The sequence below is a fragment of the Pseudoliparis swirei genome, chromosome 1 (assembly GCF_029220125.1).
Source record: "Pseudoliparis swirei isolate HS2019 ecotype Mariana Trench chromosome 1, NWPU_hadal_v1, whole genome shotgun sequence".
Taxonomy (NCBI): domain Eukaryota; kingdom Metazoa; phylum Chordata; class Actinopteri; order Perciformes; family Liparidae; genus Pseudoliparis; species Pseudoliparis swirei.
The window spans coordinates 22,206,445-22,226,345 of NC_079388.1; the positions used below are offsets into that span (position 1 = coordinate 22,206,445).

General features: G+C 49.6%; 1 protein-coding gene across 1 annotated transcript; it reads right to left on the reverse strand.

The window, feature by feature from the left end:
- Nucleotides 1–93: 93 nt before the first annotated feature.
- glmp (glycosylated lysosomal membrane protein) lies at nt 94–18,369 on the reverse strand. The gene is made up of 7 exons (XM_056421789.1): nt 18,247–18,369; nt 17,609–17,773; nt 17,358–17,456; nt 16,451–16,615; nt 855–1,073; nt 527–783; nt 94–456 (listed from the first exon to the last, which is right to left on the reverse strand). Exons 1-7 carry the CDS (start codon nt 18,367–18,369, stop codon nt 294–296), a joined length of 1,191 nt encoding a protein of 396 aa, XP_056277764.1. The 3' UTR covers nt 94–293.
- Between the last annotated feature and the right edge of the window lie 1,532 nt (nt 18,370–19,901).

Below are 19,901 nucleotides of genomic sequence, written 5' to 3' on the forward strand. Positions count from 1 at the left end.
ACAAGCGGAGGTACTGTCCACGATACTAACCGCTACAGCAAGTGTTCAACATTCAGTTGTGGATCTCTATATAAAAGAATGAACTGAACAAAATTAATTTATTTTCAATCAGCAGCTTAAACTTTATTAGTGATCACTGAACTCTTGTTGATGCTGTTTGTTGGTAAACAAACATTCATCAATATAAATGTTCACTCAGGATTAAAACATTGTTTTCCATTCAGAAAAGCGTCCTGCGTCCTGATTGGTCGGCTGGACTCAGGTCATCTGTCAACAAGTCCTAAAAACAACCGTCAGTTGATTGGCTCGTAGGCCGCCGCCCTCTTTCGGACACAGACACAGACTCCTCCCACCAGCAGGAGGATCATGGGAGTCCCGAGGCCCACCGCCATCATGGTCAGAACCAACGGAGAGAAGGAGTCCACGGGAGGAGAACCGGAGCCCAGCAGAACCGTCCTGGAGCAGGAGAACATCCTTTATTTAATCAGAACCACAGGGAACCATCAGAACCACCAGAGCTACCCACCAGCTGAGGAACTTGGTGCTGTTGTAGAACGGTTCTCCCGCCAGGCCGAAGCTCACGTTCAGTCCCAATGTTTGCGGTTCTGCGTAGAACCCTCGGATCAGAGCGGACGCCGCCGCGGTCTGAGGCCGCGGGTCGGAGTGCCGGCACGGCGTGGCGAACTCCAGCGCCGGGTCGGCCTGCCGGTACGCCACCGGCTTCCACTGGAGGAACCCCAGAACCTCGGAGCTGCGGTTCCCCGAGGACACCCACTGAGACACCTGAGAGGTCAAAGGTCACGAGGTTACCGGAGGTCGGCGCCGCCACTTCCCGTCGGCGAGTTATCGATCACCTTGAAGATCGACGGCGTGAACTCGTCGTCGATGGACCGGCGGACCTCCACGCGGCTCAGAGGGTTAGCTCCGCCCACCGCCTGCAGCTCCAGCATGAACCGGGAACGGGTCGCCCGTGGCAACACGCCATCGAGCCACACCTTCAACTGGGAGGAGTCAGCTGTGTGGAGGAGGCGGGGCCAGGACTGATCCCGCCCCTCGGACTCAAACAGAGAGAGCTGGAAAAAGCAAAATACATTCAAATGAAGTTTGAATTATGAAACTCAAACTACAATTAAAGCTGCAAGCAGCGATGAACGGGTCCTCTTTCCTGCTTCGCACGTCGGGGGTGCCGGCCGGACGCCGGCCCCCTCGGCCGAGAGCGCATGCACGGCGTTCGGGCGTTTGACCGTTCGTCACGCGACACTCATTTTACTTTGCTAGTCGGTGGCGCTTTGACTGAGTGAAAAAAGGCTTGTTGATATCCTCAGGCCGTGAATTCTACGAAGCATGAGAAGTTTGGAGCAGATTCGAGCGAGTCCAGGGTTGCCAGCAGGGGGCGCTGTGACAATTTGAACATATACATGCATCATGTGTATCCACGTGAAGTCTAGACCTTGTCATGTAAATTACATGTGAATCTGATGCTTTTTAGGCTGATTTGCTTTGGCCACTCGGTGGCGCTATGACTAGAATTTTAAATTTGCATATGGATGTCTTCACGGTGTTAATATTAATCTGATTTATTGAAGGCACCGTAATGTCTAGGTTCCGGCAAAGCATCAGAAGAGACGCACTTTGCCTTGAGGAGAGAGAGAGATTGTGTCTGCAGCTCAAGGGCAGCTACACGCCTGACCGTATTCAACATTCACACTTGTTATCAGTATTTACACATACCAAGAGGGGCGCACGGCCAACAGACAGCCCCACCCGGGGGTAAGGGGGGTGGGATATGCACCTGTGACGAGATCTGGGTATAAAAGATGGAATCTTGATGTGCTGAGGGGGAAGTGTGGTTTTCGGGCTTCAACTTGCATGTTGAGGAGAGCTCCCCGTGGTTTGTACTTTGCTTTTGATCAGTGAATAAACGTCTCCCTAAAGGAGAGAACTACAGCGGACTCGTATTATTGTAGAAGCTCTTCCAGGCTGTTCAATTCTGAATTACGTTACAATTTGGTGACCCCGAACGTTGGTTGGCTGACCTGGACGGTAACAGAGAGCTTTTGACCAGAGCGGTGACGTCCGTTTCCCGGACTCCCGACCAAGGGTCGGCGGCTGTTCGGCGGTTGACAACCAGAGGATCCTCATAAACAACAGGTAAAGACAACCTTTTTAATAAAATGTCTGTATTGAGTACACTAAATTAGGTTGTCAACGGCGGATAAGCCTCTACCCGTAAATTAAAAATATAGACAGTTAGAAATTGTAACTGATCACATGTAAAGTATAAACACATAATCACACTGTTAGGGATATAGGGAGTGTCCATTGATAGGGTATAATTAGGGAATCTAGAGCTGTAGTTGTGTTAGCAGGAGGGAATTTGGAGACTAGGGCCTTTAGGTAAATTAATAGAGTTTCGGAAGACTAAGGGACGCTCTTCGGAGATACTGAGGTCGGCTCTTAGTCGGTAGAAATCCATGTTCTGTATTTCATGTGTTGAGGGTTCCACTGGAAGTACATGGTCCTGTCATCTGTGTTAAAAGAGGCAGTGTGGTGATGAATTAGGGTAAATCCGTGTTAAAACGTGAATAATTCCGTTTAATGCGTTGTACGCCACTGGATGTAGTCACCTAGTGATAGGGGAAATTAGGGAATACAGTTTATCTAGTGTGTATTATGCGAGATGCGATGGACACAGGGAGAGATTTTTTGTTTTCAATAAACTGTGTGGGGGGTTTGCTGTAGCTCGTGGCGATTTTAACGAGACCTGAACACCGAGCGTATCGGGACACGTAAGTGCCCTGAGAATTCCTCGGAAGAAGGTTCTCGGCCAGACTACGTCTCTGTGGGGCATTGAAGAGGGGTAACACGGGAAATTCATTGACGAGGGTACTATGAAGTGAAGGAGAAATAAAACAATATTTGTGAACTGGTGTTATCAAATCCTAGCGGACGAGCGCTGTATCCTTATGATACAGTAGAAGCTTCTCGCCTGAGTTCATAGTATTGGTTATTGCAACTTTTCTCCTGGCTTCAAAGGATACGTGTAAAAATCACATTTCTGCTTGTTTAAAAGACAACTGGAGAAAGGAGGGGGTGTGTGTGTGTGACTTGCTGTGACCTTGGGGTGCTCGCACTCCTCTCGAGAAAAAGGGAAAAACGATGTTTTAACAAACAACATATTGATACATATATGACGGTAAAACCAACATAATTGATAAAGTATATAGAGTTTAAAATCTTGAGCTCAAGTAGTAGGTACATAAAAAGATATTCTGCAATATTAGTAACGCATGATAAAGATTAGAGAGTGTGTGAGAAAAACTCCTGTTATGTTGACGCTGTGAAACGTGTGTTTTTCTTTAAATCCCAGCTGTGCTTGATGAACTGCGTGCTTATTGAAATGAAGTTGTCGTGAGTTATGGCCAATAACTCACGTTCACCCTGATCTGTGTATGTTGCTTTAACGTGTTATAGCTTGGTAGATAAATAACTGAATATATGACTTTAGGGGACCCCGAACTCAGATGACTGACCTGGTTTAAGATAAAGACTAAAGACGTTTCACAGACCCCTGACGAGGGTCTGCGGCGGTTTGGCGGTTGACAACAAGAGGCCTCATAAACAACAGGTGTGCAGACGACCTTTTGTCTTAAGACTGTCTGTGATTGGAGAAACTAAATGTTGTTGTCAACAGTTAAATAAGCCTCTACCCATAGTTTAGAAATAGCTTATAAAATAAACGGGGACCGATTGATTAGAATTGTATCATATAAAAGACAGAACTGTGTCACAAGCTGCAGACAGGAACCTTGGGGAAGCCAAGAGAGTGTGTGTGAGGGTGTGTGTGTGTGAGTGAATGTGTGTGAGTGCGTCCGAGCGCGCTCTTGGAGCGTGTGTCATTTGTTGTGAACTCGGGTGTGTTGCTTTGACTGTTTCGAGAAAAAGTGAAAGCGAAGTTTAACAAGGGGGAGATTGATAAAACTGAGAACGCTACCTACATTTTTAATACATTAAAACAATGTGAATCTGAAGAGATGGAATTAAAAGGAATAAAAGTTCCGCTGGGGAACTATTCAATATCATTATATATAAACCAATGAGCATTTTGTGAGTGTTCTGTTGATGCGCTACACGATAAACACAATACACACGCACTTCTGAGCTGATAAGACAGGAGCGAAGGGACAGATAGCATTGAGGCACGAGGGCTAGCCTTCAGCTAACCACGTGGAAGGACGAGGCAGGACATAGAGAAAGATCAGACAAGAGTGCCTCAAGGTACAGGATAGAAGGGAGACACAGTGGTCAGGGGTGGTACTGCACCCACAATACGAGATAGGGCCTCTAGAGGTAGGGAGACTCATACCCCAGTGGGCAGATAGGCTACTGCAGGGAAGTAACCCATGGACACCATCGTGTTGCCAAAGTTAAGATTCAAGATTTCAAGATGTTTTATTTGTCACATACACACACAGGGTGTGCAGTGAAATGAAAGTGGCAATGCTCAGCAGGAATGTGCAAGGGCAACAAGTACACACTATTTACAAATAAAAAACAACACAATATTTACAGTAAGTGTGTGTGTGTGTGTGTGTGTGTGTGCCTAAGAGGGGCAGTTGTGTGGGTCTATGTGGGGGTCCTGGTGAGGTCGGAGTTCACAATCCTGATGGCCTGAGGAAAGAAACTCCGTCTCAGTCTCTCTGTTCTTGCAGCGTGACTACGGAGGCGCCTGCCTGACCGCAGCAGCTGAAACAGTCTGTTGTTGGGGTGGTGAGGATCCTTCATGATCCTGCCGGCTCTGGTTCTGCACCTCCTGGTGTACAAGTCCTGCAGGGTGGGAGTGTAGTTCAATAGTGCGCTCAGCCGAACGCACTACTCTCTGCAGAGCCTTCCTGTCCTGAGCGGTGCAGTTGCCAAACCAGGCTGTGTTGCTTCCTGTCAGGACGCCTCTACAGCTCCAGAGTAGAAGGACTGAAGGATCCTCTGGGAAACTTTAAATTTCCTCAGCTGCCTGAGGTGGTAGAGGCGCTGCCTTGCCTTTCTCACCAGAGTGTCTGTGTTTGTTGACCATGTCAGATCCTCGGTGATGTGGACTCCCAGGTATTTATACCGCTCACCCTCTCCACAGTAGTCCCGTTAATCCCCAGTGGTGAGTACGTCCTCTGTTGTTGTACCTTCCTAAAGTCCACAATCAGCTCCTTAGTTTTGGTGACATTCATGATGAGGCTGTTGTCCTGGCACCAGAGTGACAGATCAGCAACTTCCTCCAGGTAGGCCTTCACGCCGTTGTCGGAGACCAGGCCCACCACCACTGTGTCATCCGCAAACTTGATGATGGTGTTGAGCTGAACCTGGCCACACAGTCATGTGTGTACAGGAGTACAGTAGGGGCTGAGGACGCAACCCTGGGGATCCTGTGTTCAGGGTGAGGGATTTGGAGGTGTGTCTGCCCACCCTGACCACCTGTGGCCTGGCGGTCAGGAAGTCCAGGATCCAAGCACACAGGGGTGTTCAGTCCCAGCTCAATCAGCTTGCCGGCCAGTCTGGAGGGACTATGGTGTTGAAAGCTGAACTATAATCAATGAACAGTAGTCTCACATAGCCCCCCCTCTGGCTGTCCAGATGAGAGAGTGTGGTGTGCAGTACCTGGGAGACAGCATCATCTGTGGATCTGTTTGGGCGATAAGCAAACTGCAGCGGGTCCATGGAGGAAGGGAGGAAGGCGCAGATGTAGTCCTTTATCAGCCTCTCAGCATTTCATGACCACCGAGGTGAGGGCCACCGGTCGGTAGTCATTCATACATGCTGGAGAAGCATTCTTGGGCACAGGGACTATAGTGGATCTCTTGAAGCAGGCGGGACCACGGACTCAGCCAGGAGAGGTTGAATATTGTGGTGAACACTGGAGCTAGCTGGTTAGCACAGGTCTTCAGTACTCGCCCAGATATGCCATCTGGACCTGCAGCTTTCCTGGTGTTCACCCTCAACAGAGCCCTCCTCACACTGTGCTCGGTCACAGAGAGTGTGTGTTCATCCCCAGCGGTAGAACTCACCTCGCTACGCTTAACGGTGTTGTTGTTAGCAGCGAGCTAAGCGCTGTTGTTGCTAGCCTCAAACCGTGCATAAAATGAGTTCAGGTCGTCCGCTAGGGATGCCGCTGCACTCACCATTGCGCGGGGTCTGCTCTGGTAGTTTGTGATAGTCCGTAGCCCCTGCCATAGGCGCCTGGTGTCGCGCTGCTCCATCTGTGATTCCACTCTGTCTCGGTACCTTCTTTTGGCGTCCTTCACCGCCCTCCTCAGTCCATAGACCGCTGCCTTGTACTGTTGCCGGATACAAGACCGGAGTTATAGGCAGCAGTACGGGCGTTCACAGCTTCACGGATGGATCCATCAACCCACGGCTTTTGATTAGGAAAGACCCTAACTTTTACCGTGGGGACGATGGTGTCCGTTAGCGTTGCTATGAGGCTCATTGCTACTTCAAAACTGCTGACGCCACTGGAACTGGATTGGATCATGTCCCAGTCAACGATACTCAGAGCGTCCTGTAGCTCAGCCTCTGATTGGTCAGACCACGCATTACGTTCCTCGTCACTACCGCTTCGCGCGATCCTTTGTTTATACTCCGAAGCAGAAAAATGGCGGCATGGTCTGATTTCCTAACGGAGGAGAGAGACAGCCTTGTAGCCTCTCTTGAATGGCGATAGCAGTGGTCCAACGTTCTTTCCTCTGGTAGCACACGTAATGTGCTGGTGAAAGTTCGCATGACTTTTTAGGTTTGCCTTGTTAAAGTCCCAGCCACCACCACAGCCGCTCGGGATACTTGTTCTGATGCCGACATAACACATCATGTAGGTCCGATAGTGCTACGTCGGTGTCCGCTTGTGGTGGAATGTAGACGGCTGTGGTGATGACCGAGCTGAACTCCGGGAAGGTAGAATGGACGGCATGAGATCGTCAGATGTTCCAGGTTCGCGAGCAGGAACGAGAAAGAGTCTTAATGTTCTTGGGGTCGCACCACATGTTGTTTGTCATGAAGCAGTCCCCTCCACCCTTAGATTTACCAGACTCTTCCGTTCTGTCTGCACGGAAAACAGAGAAGGACTCGGTTGAAAATATGACTCGATCCGCACCAGCGGGTCAGCCAAGTTTCCGTCAGACAAAAGATGTTACAATCCCGCATGTCCCGTTGGAATCTGATCCTTGCCCTAAAATCATCCATCTTATTTTCCAGAGACTGGACGTTAGCAAGAAGGATGCTGGGCAGAGGTGGGCGTGGGCTTGAACTCTCAGTCTGTTCCGAATTCGCTCCGCTTCCCTCGATGTTTTCGTCTCCCGTAGTAGCGGCTCCACTGCTGTTGTTGTGGTTCGCTGACGATCTCTGCCGCCACGCTGGATCGATGGAAAAAGTGGACAAAACCCTTGTTTTGCGCAAAAGTTTATGTCCAAAAGTGTGCTGCGGTCGTATGTTGTTAGTGCCGATGTGTTTGTGGCAAAGAAAATATTAAAAATAAACACAAAAACTAAAAGAGCGCACAATCTCCGCGGAGCTGCCGCGACGGCGACTGGACACATTTAGGTATATAAAATAAAGATTAATGTACACACACATACTTCATGAACCAACCAAGGCCATAAAATGGAAGAGAGTAGGTGAGAAAGCATTAGACAAAATAAATAGAGCAGTTACGTGCAGAAAAAGCTCGAAAAAATTGAAAATAATGAAGATGCATGCTCCAACTAAAAACTGAAGAAGTGCTCAGCTGCACACTCTGCTGCGCGCCCCCACAAAAGCGCTGCCTTCACAGGACGGAGAGCGGCCCCTCCCCTACCCACTGCGCTGCGCGTGCCGCACTCACAAGTCACAGAGCAGCCCCGCCTCCACCCAAACTTGAGCTCTCCGCCGTGCGCGCTGTCGCTGTGCGCACCACCGTTACAGGGCAGGAGAGCCAGAACAGGGACTGAAGACATCGTTTGACGATAATTATTAATTGGGAGAGTGCACGACCATATGTTTATTTTTTTACAACATTTTCTTAGGGATATGAATTGTTAGTTAAAAGATATATTTTTATTTAGGTAGAATCAGAGTTGTGGAACAACAAACTAGGGGAAGATTTTCTTGAGGATAACATGACTGAACTGTTATTCCGGATGTCAATTGAATCATATGTGACTGTGACCATACAGACTGAGCTGAAAGGGACAGTAGGACTAATGGACATGAACTTCTATAACTGGGAAGCTCAGGTCAGACGCCAAATAGATAAAAATAAACAGAGCCGGGAAAAAATGAACCTGACCAAAGCAGAAGTAAATGTCACAAACCTCGGTGCAGCAGACAGCAGCACAACTACATGGACTGACTGTCACCCCCAGGACTACCACCTCTTCTTCCACCTTCCTCTCTCCTCCTTCTTCCCGCTCCTTCCTCTTCCTCCTCCTCCCTCTTCCTCCCACTCCTCCTCCCTCTTCTTCCCTCCTCCACACACGTCACTTTAACATGCACTTTAACTTGAGGCCTCCTCCACACACATGCCACTTTATTTGCATGCACTTTAACTTAAACACACGCCACGCGTAACATACACTTTTAACTAAAACACACCACTTGAAGCACACACCCAAACACTTCACATTATTTGTTGTCTTTCTGTCGTGTTGATTGTTGTTTGTTTGTCATGTCCAAATGTTGCACCTTCCACCAAAAAAAATTCCTCGTTTGTGTAAACATTCCTGGCAATAAAACTGTTTCTGATTCTGATTCTGATGGACCTTACGTCCCGTATAGTCCGTATCCAGCCCCTCCTCCAAATCCATAAGCACTGATCTATCAACAGCCACAGCAAGCCACGATTGCACCGCTTCAAGCTTAGTTCCCTCAAACCTTATGTCCCGCAACAGGCGGGTCAGCAGCCCATAAATGGGGCCCACAACAGAGAGAGAATTTGCATAAAAGAAGCCCGTTCAGGAGTAAGAGGGGTAACAACTGGGGCAACGGAGGCTTTAGACGATTATTAATAACTGTTTTAATTATAGTCAGGCTGGAAATTGGGCTAAATGTCGACCTTATCCACCACAGGGTTAGCAGTCTCAGTCAGGACCGCTTCAGTACTCCCATAATGTCAACCCCGCCATAACAAGCACCCAACACACAGCCACAGCCACAAGGCAACAGTGATCCACGGCACCAGGCCCGGACCAGAGACACAACATTAGGCGTACCCAGATCCAACAGCTGACAGCGAACTGTACCCACTGAACAGAAATGTGCCACACCCACTAGTCACCCAATGATTCAACTGGAGACTAAAGAGACACTGAACAGGACGCAAAGGGTCTGGTGAGACAGAGTAGATGATGACATCACACCTCTGCATGACACCAGCCAGCAGTGGAGACTTTGGTTCAAAGTCCTGCATCCCTACTCACCACCAGGGGACCAAAGACATTGTGCCCTTAACTACACCTTGATACAAGAAGAGATCTGAGATCCTGGGGGAAGGCCTGCAACACGAGATTGAGGTTCATGAAAACAGCTAGCAGTGGAGACTTTGGTTCAAAGTCCTGCATCCCTACTCGCCACCAGGGGACCAAAGACATTGTGCCCTTAACTACACCTTGATACAAGATGAGATCTGAGATCCTGAGGGACTGCCTGCAACACGAGATTGAGGTTCATGAAAACAGCTAGCAGTGGAGACTTTGGTTCAAAGTCCTGCATCCCTACTCGCCACCAGGGGACCAAAGACATTGTGCCCTTAACTCCTCCTTGATACAAGATGAGATCTGAGATCCTGAGGGAAGGCCTGCAACACGAGATTGAGGTTCATGAAAACCCAACTGAGGAGGCTTGGAGATCGATGCAGAAAGGCAAGGAGTAGCAGCGGCTCGTGAATGAACACCAGAGCTGCAGGTTGTATGCAGTCGTTGACACCGCAGCTCCACATCACAGTGTTGGTCCAGAGTGGAGGCACAGAGAAGAACAATGGTGAAAGCAGAGGTTGAGGCTACGGACTGGGTGCACACACACAATTAACACTTGCATTACTCCACATTTGAGAACATGTACAGAATTGCACACACATCGGAGGTCCAGTTAGTATTAGAGACACATGCTGAGACACATGCTTAGCCGCACACATAGATAGATATATACTTTATTAATCCCCAAGGGGAAATTTGTCGTGACAGTAGCAGCAACACACAAGAGTAAAAACAAAACACAAAATGTAAGAAACAGGGATGAAAGATATAGAAGTATACAAGTAAAATACAACACAAAATATATATGTAAATATACAACACACATGCATACACAACAACACTGACAAATCAAATACACAAAATATTAAATATAGACAGAGTGCAAAAAGCAAAGTGTGTGTATGAGTGCAGAGCTAATGAAATGCAATGTGTGTGTATGTGTGTAGTGCAAACAAATGAGATGTGTGAAGTGCAGATCAACATAGTGTAAGTATTCAGTGATTGCACTATGATCTGGCAAGAGGTGAACTGTTGTAGAGCCTCATAGCCGCCGGCAGGTTCTCCTGTATCTGTCCTTGTGGCAGCGGAGCGTGAGGAGACGTCTGGAGAAAGTCCTCCTCTGTCCCTGTAGGAGGTGGTGGAGAGGGTGGTCCGGGTGGTCCAGTATGGACACCAGTTTCTTCAACGTCCTCCTCTCCACCACCTGTTCCAGGTGCTCCAGCTGGCAGCCGATGATGGAGCCAGCCTTCCTCACCAGTTTGTTAAGACGGCTGGTGTCACCGGCTCCGATGCTGCTCCCCCAGCAGACAATGGCAAAGTGCAGCACACTGGCGACAACCGACTGGTAGAATAACTCCAGCATCTTGCTGCACACGTTGAAGGATCGAAGCTTTCTCAGGAAAAAGAGTCGACTCATCCCCTTCTTGTACACAGCGTTGATGTTGGCCTTCCAGTTCAGTCGATGGAGACGCCCAGGTACTGGTCCTCCTCCACCATGTACTGGTCCTCCTCCACCATGTACCGGTCCTCCTCCACCAGGTACTGGTCCTCCTCCACCAGGTACTGGTCCTCCTCCACCATGTACTGGTCCTCCTCCACCAGGTCCTCCTCCACCAGGTACCGGTCCTCCTCCACCAGGTACTGGTCCTCCTCCACCAGGTACTGGTCCTCCTCCATCAGGTACTGGTCCTCCTCCACCAGGTACTGGTCCTCCTCCACCAGGTACTGGTCCTCCTCCACCAGGTACTGGTCCTCCTCCACCAGGTACTGGTCCTCCTCCACCAGGTACTGGTCCTCCTCCACCAGGTACTGGTCCTCCTCCACCATGTCCACGTCCACGCCCAGGACACTCAGAGGTGGAGGAGCTGTCGCCTTCCTCCTGAAGTCCACCACCATCTCTCTGGTCTTGGCCAGGTTCAGCCGCAGGTGGTTCTCATCGGCCCACTTTACAAAGTCACTCACCACTGCCCTGTACTCCTCCTCCCGTCCATCCCTAATACACCACCACTGCAGAATCATCAGAGTACTTCTGCAGATGGCATGACTCCGTGTTGTACTGGAAGTCACTGGTGGACAGGGTGAAGAGGAAGGGAGACAGACCAGTTCCTGTGGGCTCCAACATCACTGACCACCGTTCCAGACAGCACACGCCCATTCTGACAAACTGTGGTCTGCCTGTGAGGTCGCCAGTGAGCCAGGAGAAGGTGGACGCGACCACACCGGCCATCCGCAGCTTCTCACTCAGCAGCAGTGGCTGGATGGTGTTAAATGCACTGGAGAAGTCAAAGGAAGTGACTCTCAGAGACACCGGTTCCATCCAGGTGCCACTGAGCTCGTTGCAGCAGGTAGATGATGGCGTCGTCCACTCCCACATGAGGCTGGGAAGCAGATTGCAGAGGGTCCAGCGATGATTTCACCTGCGGCCGGAGGCGGGCCAAGACCAGCCTCTCCAGCACCTTCATCACATGGGAGGTGAGGGCGACCGGTCGGTAGTCGTTGAGGCCAGATGGTGCTGACTTCTTGGGGACAGGGACCAGGCACGACGTCTTCCACAGCACCGGGACCTCCCCCAGCCTCAGGCTGAGGGTGAAGAGGCGCTGCAGGACACCAGACAGCTGGGTGGCGCAGGTCTTTAGTAGAGAGAACACTGATCATGGGGACACTGACAACATGCTAAGCTTATTTCCAGACACTTTGTGGACTAAAAGGTGAACTGATGTGACTGATTCCGATGGCTCCCGTAGAGATAGAGTTAAAACCGCGTGCGATTCCAATTTAATCGTCACCAGCATCCCTTAAGGATGGAACAGACTTTAGATATATTTTTTTAAACCATAGAATGGCTGTTATAGGCAGGTGTACTGGAGAGGACGAGAGCTCCCTGGAATACATTAATTAATTCATTTCCTAACCCTTGAAAATGGGCCTTGATTTGGGGCCAATAAATAAATTTGTAACCCGTTCTTTACTAATTATGCCGACTTATGACATTCCTAACCCAAGCACAATGCTGTGAGTTCAGATAAGACATGGTTCTCCTGCATTCATTTGACAGACGCATGCATTTTTTATTTTTTTCTCTGTTTTCTTCTAGAGGTTGACTGCTTATTAGTATTATTATTGAAAAGGATGGATTTAGGAATTCCATCCTATTTCAAAAGGGGGAAGGGAGCGATTTAACATGTGTTTTAGACAGTGAGAGAGGAAGACAGAAAGAAAAGGTTGTTTTTGACCTAGACAATCTATGTTGACGCCAGAGTACGCAGAGGAGGGCCAGACGAGTACAGACCAATAGATCAGATCGCAGTAGGTTTAGAATCAGAATGTGGACTGTCTCAACTATGTGCATTTCAACAACTTGACATGACCGACAGGAATGCAAGGACATCTAATGACTTATTAGAACAAGATGGCACTCGATATGTTGTTAGCAAAAGATGGAGGCGTGGCTACATTTAAAGATTGATCTCATCAGGGCACCTGCCTTGACGAACCCTTAGGGGGGAGGTGGTGAAGGCTTTGCAGGCTCCCTGGTGGTCTCGATGCGGGTTACCCACAGCCAACAATCCTGTGCGATCAGGCGTAAGTTGCGGAGCGCGACATGAGGAAGTCGCACATCGCTCCGAGAGGCCATATTCCAGCTCCAGACGGCCAGAGTGTTATTTGATTTCATTGATATAATCAGACCGGTAAGCAAAACAATATGTGTTGGTGGTGATTGACAGATTCAGCAGAGGGGGGGAAGCCGCCCAGCAGCCAAAGCTGAGGCTATAACTGGAGCTTAGTTTCTCACCAGAGAAGTAAGTCCAATAATCAGTTCTGATAAGAAGTGCTAATCTGTTTTTATCCAAGGTATTGTTGGAAAAGTGTGTCTTTTAGGTTCCGGCGGAGGATATAGAGACTTCCTGCGTTCCTGATGTCAGTGAGGAGCTCGGTCCACCACTGAGAAGCCGGAACAGCAACCAGTCTTGATTTTGTCAGGTGAGTAATTTGTTGTGTTTTTTGACAACACGATAATGAATAAATATGTCTGTCATTGAGGGTCAAACAGAGGTTAGGTTGGGGGTATCATGCCCAGTCCCAGGGACTGGTAGAGAGAGAGAGAGAGAGAGCTAGTGGTACACTGAAAGCAAAGCTATCCAGAATCTGCAGGGAGACTAGAATGGACTGGCTGACGGCTCTGCCGTGGGCATTAATGAGCATGAGAATACACACTAGCCGTAGTACACAGTTAACTCCCCATGAGAGGCTGACCGGACGGCCTCGGCCCGTACCGTACCAGGGAGACCTGATAAAGGTCCCCCGTTGAGTAGGTTAGCCCAAGAAAAACGAAGCTATGTCCAGGGAGCGGCAGGTAGGCAGGAAGCACTGTTTCCACAGGTGGAAGGAGCAATAGGAGGAGAGGCACGTCGGCCCAGACCCACAGAAGGGGGAGGTCCATCCGAGGAAGGGGGACGAGCCACGGCAGACTGGACCCCACCTGATGGGACTGACCACACCCACCGCAAGGGAGAGAAACCACACTGGAACCACATCACACACTGCACCAAGGCAGAAGCACCTGAAGGAAGGCCAGAGGGCAGGAGAGGGCAGGAGACCATCACGGCAAAGCCCTGCCGGCCACAGAGGAGAGGAGAAGCAAGGCGTGGTCAATCCACACCAGAACACCAGCAGACGGCTGAGGGAGCTGGAGAGGGGGATGACCTTCACACTCACAGAAAGGAGAGAACAATATGGAGAGCCCAGCTGAACATGAACCAGAAGAGTCACAGGAGCAACAACATGTTCTGTCTGGTGAGAGACTTCTGTCTCCCAAGGGGGGAATGTGCTGGTTAAAATGGTTCAAATTATGTGTTTCCACAACATATAGACATAGGGTGTATTAAACTTTTACATTATGTTATATTAGGCTTAAATGACATCTACAAAGATGATTGAGAGGGCACACACACACACACGCAGACACAGACACACACACACAGCTCTCTCCCTCAGACGAGGGTCAACAGCTCCAGACAGAGACGGACCCAGCGGCCTTGTGCTGCTCCAGTCTGAACCGGTAGAGAGGAGACTGAGGACCAGGAGGCTCAGACACAATAACGATCAGAGAGACGAGGGGGGAGACGTCAGCAAGAAACCTCACATTCCTTAAAGTAACCGGCGTGGACTAGGACCGAGGTCACACTGAGTGACGAGAACTAATGGAGAGGATGGGGACGATGGTGAGCAGATAAGTATCAACGGCGATGGATCCGAGGAAGAAACCGAATTGGACGCTCCCTTCCTGTGCACATAACTTGCTAAGGTTTGATCATATCCCATATAGTGCACACAAGCACACACTTAAAGAGGCGGGAGACTGTTATGAGAGGGAGTTTTTTTCCCATACTGTGTTTGTATTAGCATACTATGTGCTCAGAGGAATATCCAGTAGAAAGGAGAGGGTCACAAATACCTGGAGACAACGGTTCTCTAGTACGAGGAATATAAAGATCCTGGATATAAGAGGGTTCAGCTTAGCTTCTTATGACATCTTTCAAGTTTTTGGATATCACACAACACTTATTTCTACTTATAATGTTGAGATTTCCACTCTGTCACTGATCGAGCCAGTTCTTCTAGATTTATATTAAAATTGAGTTACATAATGAATTATGTAAAAATGGGGATTGTTAATATTAATCTGATTTATTGAAGGGACCGTAATGTCTAGGTTCCGGCAAAGCATCAGAAGAGACGCACTTTGCCTTGAGGAGAGAGAGAGATTGTGTCTGCAGCTCAAGGGCAGCTACACGCCTGACCGTATTCAACATTCACACTTGTTATCAGTATTTACACATACCAAGAGGGGCACACGGCCAACAGACAGCCCCACCCGGGGGTAAGGGGGGTGGGATATGCACCTGTGACGAGATCTGGGTATAAAAGATTGAATCTTAATGTGAGGGGGAGTGTGAGTTTTGGGCCTCGACTTGCATGTTGAGGAGAGCTCCCCGTGGTTTGTACTTTGCTTTTGATCAGTGAATAAACGTCTCCCTAAAGGAGAGAACTACAGCGGACTTGGATTATTGTATAAGCTCTTTCAGACTGTTCAATTCTGAATTACGTTACAACGGTCACTATGTGATGACATACGAGGAATATGGAGCAGATTGGATAATGTATGGCCGAGTTACATCATTTTACATGTTAATGGCGAATGGCGTTTCTTTGCCGGTCCGGAGAACGCACAAACTTTAATATTTTTAAAATCTTTCAAAGATGTTTGAAGACAAAGGTCTCAAGACTATACTGGCTTAGTTTGGAATGAATCGGGTTTAAGCTCTAGGAGGAGTTAACTGTTTAACAACCCCCCAAAACGTGACCAAATAATGCAAAAAAGGCATATTTTGAGGGATTGATTGTAGCGCCCCCTAATGTTCAAATATTATGAAAAAATTAAGGTACTTTAAGGGTGTCCTTGTGGACATAGGCTGGCAATTTGGTGAAGATAGACCAAGTGATTTGTAAATGAGGTGTCTTTATATATTAGGCCACACCCCTTGGATGTTCATTGGTCCATATCTTCTGAAAACAATGACATAAACAATTTTTTAAAGATTTCTGATGACATCGAACCAATAATGAACCACAACAAGTTGTGTATGATTCGGTCCAAGCGGAAAATGGCGGAAAATCTAAGTAGGCGGAGCTTAGGGGTCTGAGAGGCTTTTTTGTAGAGCAGGTCAATTCTGACTTGTGGACCAAATCTCAAGTCAATCGGTCATCGGGGGAAGAAAGCTATAGCTTTTTTTGTTTTTGTTTCTAGGGGGCGCTACAGAGCCATTTCTTTACAAACAAATACGAAAACTCAATAATCTAAAAATGTTCACCAGTCTGCTTCTGGATGTGGAATTTCAGTCTGCTGAGGCGTACGGCCAGACGACTGCGACCCGGGGTCACGCCACGCGAACGTTTCTGACCTGGAGGCAGAGTGACCCGTTGGCGAAGCTTTCGGCGGCGCCGCACAGCTCGGCGCTCAGACCCGACTGGTTGAGACGCGACCAGGTGAAGTCCTGGAGGTCGTACGGGGGCAAGAGGTCAGAGGTCGGGTCCGCCGTGTCGTTCACGTCGTCGTACTCCAACAGCTGAAAAACATCCTCGTTAACATCGTCATGCAAACTACACGCGAGTCAAATGTTTCTGTCTTAAGGTGGACAGATTGGTGTCGGTAGACTTAAGGTGGACCGACTGGTGGCGGTAGACTTAAGGTGGACCGACTGGTGGCGGAAGACTTAAGGTGGACCGACTGGTGGCGGAAGACTTAAGGTGGACCGACTGGTGTCGGTAGACTTAAGGTGGACCGACTGGTGGCGGTAGACTTAAGGTGGACCGACTGGTGGCGGTAGACTTAAGGTGGACCGACTGGTGGCGGTAGACTTAAGGTGGACCGACTGGTGGCGGTAGACTTAAGGTGGACCGACTGGTGGCGGAAGACTTAAGGTGGACCGACTGGTGGCGGAAGACTTAAGGTGGACCGACTGGTGTCGGTAGACTTAAGGTGGACCGACTGGTGTCGGTAGACTTAAGGTGGACCGACTGGTGGCGGAAGACTTAAGGTGGACCGACTGGTGGCGGAAGACTTAAGGTGGACCGACTGGTGGCGGAAGACTTAAGGTGGACCGACTGGTGTCGGTAGACTTAAGGTGGACCGACTGGTGTCGGTAGACTTAAGGTGGACCGACTGGTGGCGGAAGACTTAAGGTGGACCGACTGGTGTCGGTAGACTTAAGGTGGACCGACTGGTGGCGGAAGACTTAAGGTGGACCGACTGGTGGCGGAAGACTTAAGGTGGACCGACTGGTGTCGGTAGACTTAAGGTGGACTGACCCTGCTGAAGACGATGGCGGAGCTGTACAGGATGCTGCTCTCTGGCTCCACCTTCAGGCTGCCGCTGACGTTGCGAGCCTCAAACTGAGTCCAGTTCACCTGAGAGATCAAAAACACCAGAACATCAGTCGAAGAAGAAGAACTGTGGGTCGGTTTGTCATTCAATCAGAGGAACGGTGGTTCGATCCCCGCCCTAGTCGATGTGCCCTTGAGCAACAGAAGAAGAGTTGTTGTGAGGAAGAGGATCAGACCGTGAGAGCAGAAGAAGAAGAGTTGGTGTGGACCAGCAGCAGCGTCGGCGCCCCCTGGCTGCAGAACAGGAAGTGCAGCGTGTCCGCGGCGCCGACGGCTCTCGCGTGCAGCAGGTCGCCACCAGGAGGCAGCGCCGGCGAGCCGGGGTTCAGTTCTACCGTCACCTGGAGGGGAGAAGAAGAGATCAGAGCGCCAACAGTCTGCAGTGTCTCTGGTCTTCCTCAAAGCTCTTGAGCACCACGTGGGGATCGAACCCCGGCGCTCTGACGTCACGGTCACCGCGAGACGAAATCACACCAACACGACTGTGTTCAGATGAATGTCAGAACAATAAGACCACAGGACGGCATCGCGTTGGACTACTATTGTACATGTCGGACTGGAAGAGAGTACTTTACCAAGTAGAATCACACAATGGAAGATACTTTGATTTGTTGCACCTCTGATTTAAAGTTGAATTAACAAAAGTAGTTCATGTTTTACAAATAAATACATTCAAGAAAAATGTTTCTATCCAAAGTCCGATTAGTTAATTTAATTTAGTGTAAAAACTAAATAAATGTTGAAAACGTGAAGTTTCACTTCCGGTTTCTTTAACGAGTATTCTAGACACAAACAGTTTATTACATTTACTCACGTTTCTTCTGGAAGTTTCTCCGCTAAACGAACTTTGACACAGACTGAAAACAGAGAACAGGAAAACGAGAGAAAAGGAAGAAAGAGAAGGAGGTCCACTGCTTCGTGTCCTCGCCGCCGCCATCTTTGTTGTGGCCGAGCTGAGGAAAGTCACATGACCAAATCCTGGAGACTCGGCCTCTGATTGGCTCACCGTCCTCTCACTCTAACCGATACCAGCGGAGGAAGCGAGGAGCAGCCAATCAGAGGCGGGGCCCGCCTCCGCGTCAGCTGACCCTCTCAGAACTTTATTAGCAGTGATTAGTTTACAATCAGTAGTGATTAACCAGAGCGGCACGCGCACGGAGAACTCAGACTGAACAACCATGAAACACATTCACATATTAAAACCCCAAATCAATGACAATGAACCAATCAGCAGATTAAACATTACAATGTTATTGATTTGTAATGTCAATATATTACTGACTGAAGACACGTGACAGGAAGTCTTTATATTAATAAATGTTAGTGTAAAATGCTTTATAATACACACACCTCTAGCTCTGGTTGAACAGTGTGTGTGTGTGTGTGGGGGGGGCTCCTGCTTTGAGCCTTTCTTCTAAAAGCATATTCATTATTTAAACACTTCCTAAACTTTAGTTCATTCTTTCCCAATGACTTCCAGGCCTGGAAATAAACATTTAAAACTGTCAATCATTACTGCAGGACCCCTGAGGTCTGAGGGGTCCAGGTCTCAGAGCATAGGACCCCTGAGGTCTGAGGGGTCCAGGTCTCAGAGCATAGGACCCCTGAGGTCTGAGGGGTCCAGGTCTCAGAGCGTAGGACCCGAGGTCTGAGGGGTCCAGGTCTCAGAGCATAGGGTCCAGGTCTCAGAGCATAGGGCCCCTGAGGTCTGAGGGGTCCAGGTCTCAGAGCGTAGGGCCCCTGAGGTCTGAGGGGTCCAGGTCTCAGAGCGTAGGAGGTCTGAGGGGTCCAGGTCTCAGAGCATAGGACCCCTGAGGTCTGAGGGGTCCAGGTCTCAGAGCGTAGGAGGTCTGAGGGGTCCAGGTCTCAGAGCATAGGACCCCTGAGGGGTCCAGGTCTCAGAGCGTAGGACCCCTGAGGTCTGAGGGGTCCAGGTCTCAGAGCATAGGGTCCCTGAGGTCTGAGGGGTCCAGGTCTCAGAGCATAGGGTCCCTGAGGTCTGAGGGGTTCAGGTCTCAGAGCGGAGGAGGTCTGAGGGGTCCAGGTCTCAGAGCGTAGGACCCCTGAGGTCTGAGGGGTCCAGGTCTCAGAGCGTAGGACCCCTGAGGTCTGAGGGGTCCAGGTCTCAGAGCATAGGGCCCCTGAGGGGTCCAGGTCTCAGAGCGTAGGGCCCCTGAGGTCTGAGGGGTCCAGGTCTCAGAGCATAGGGCCCCTGAGGGGTCCAGGTCTCAGAGCATAGGGCCCCTGAGGGGTCCAGGTCTCAGAGCGTAGGAGGTCTGAGGGGTCCAGGTCTCAGAGCGTAGGACCCCTGAGGGGTCCAGGTCTCAGAGCATAGGGTCCCTGAGGTCTGAGGGGTCCAGGTCTCAGAGCGTAGGACCCCTGAGGGGTCCAGGTCTCAGAGCATAGGAGGTCTGAGGGGTCCAGGTCTCAGAGCATAGGACCCCTGAGGTCTGAGGGGTCCAGGTCTCA

Bases quoted from the DNA above. Each gene is read 5' to 3' on its own strand.
- glmp (XM_056421789.1), bottom strand. From the start codon at position 18,369: ATGGCGGCGGCGAGGACACGAAGCAGTGGACCTCCTTCTCTTTCTTCC. The intron at 17,457-17,608 runs GTCTGATCCTCT...TTGATCTCTCAG, and splicing joins CTTCTTCTTCTGCTCTCACG to GTGAACTGGACTCAGTTTGA. The intron at 16,616-17,357 runs GTCAGTCCACCT...GATGTTTTTCAG, and splicing joins CCGCCATCGTCTTCAGCAGG to CTGTTGGAGTACGACGACGT.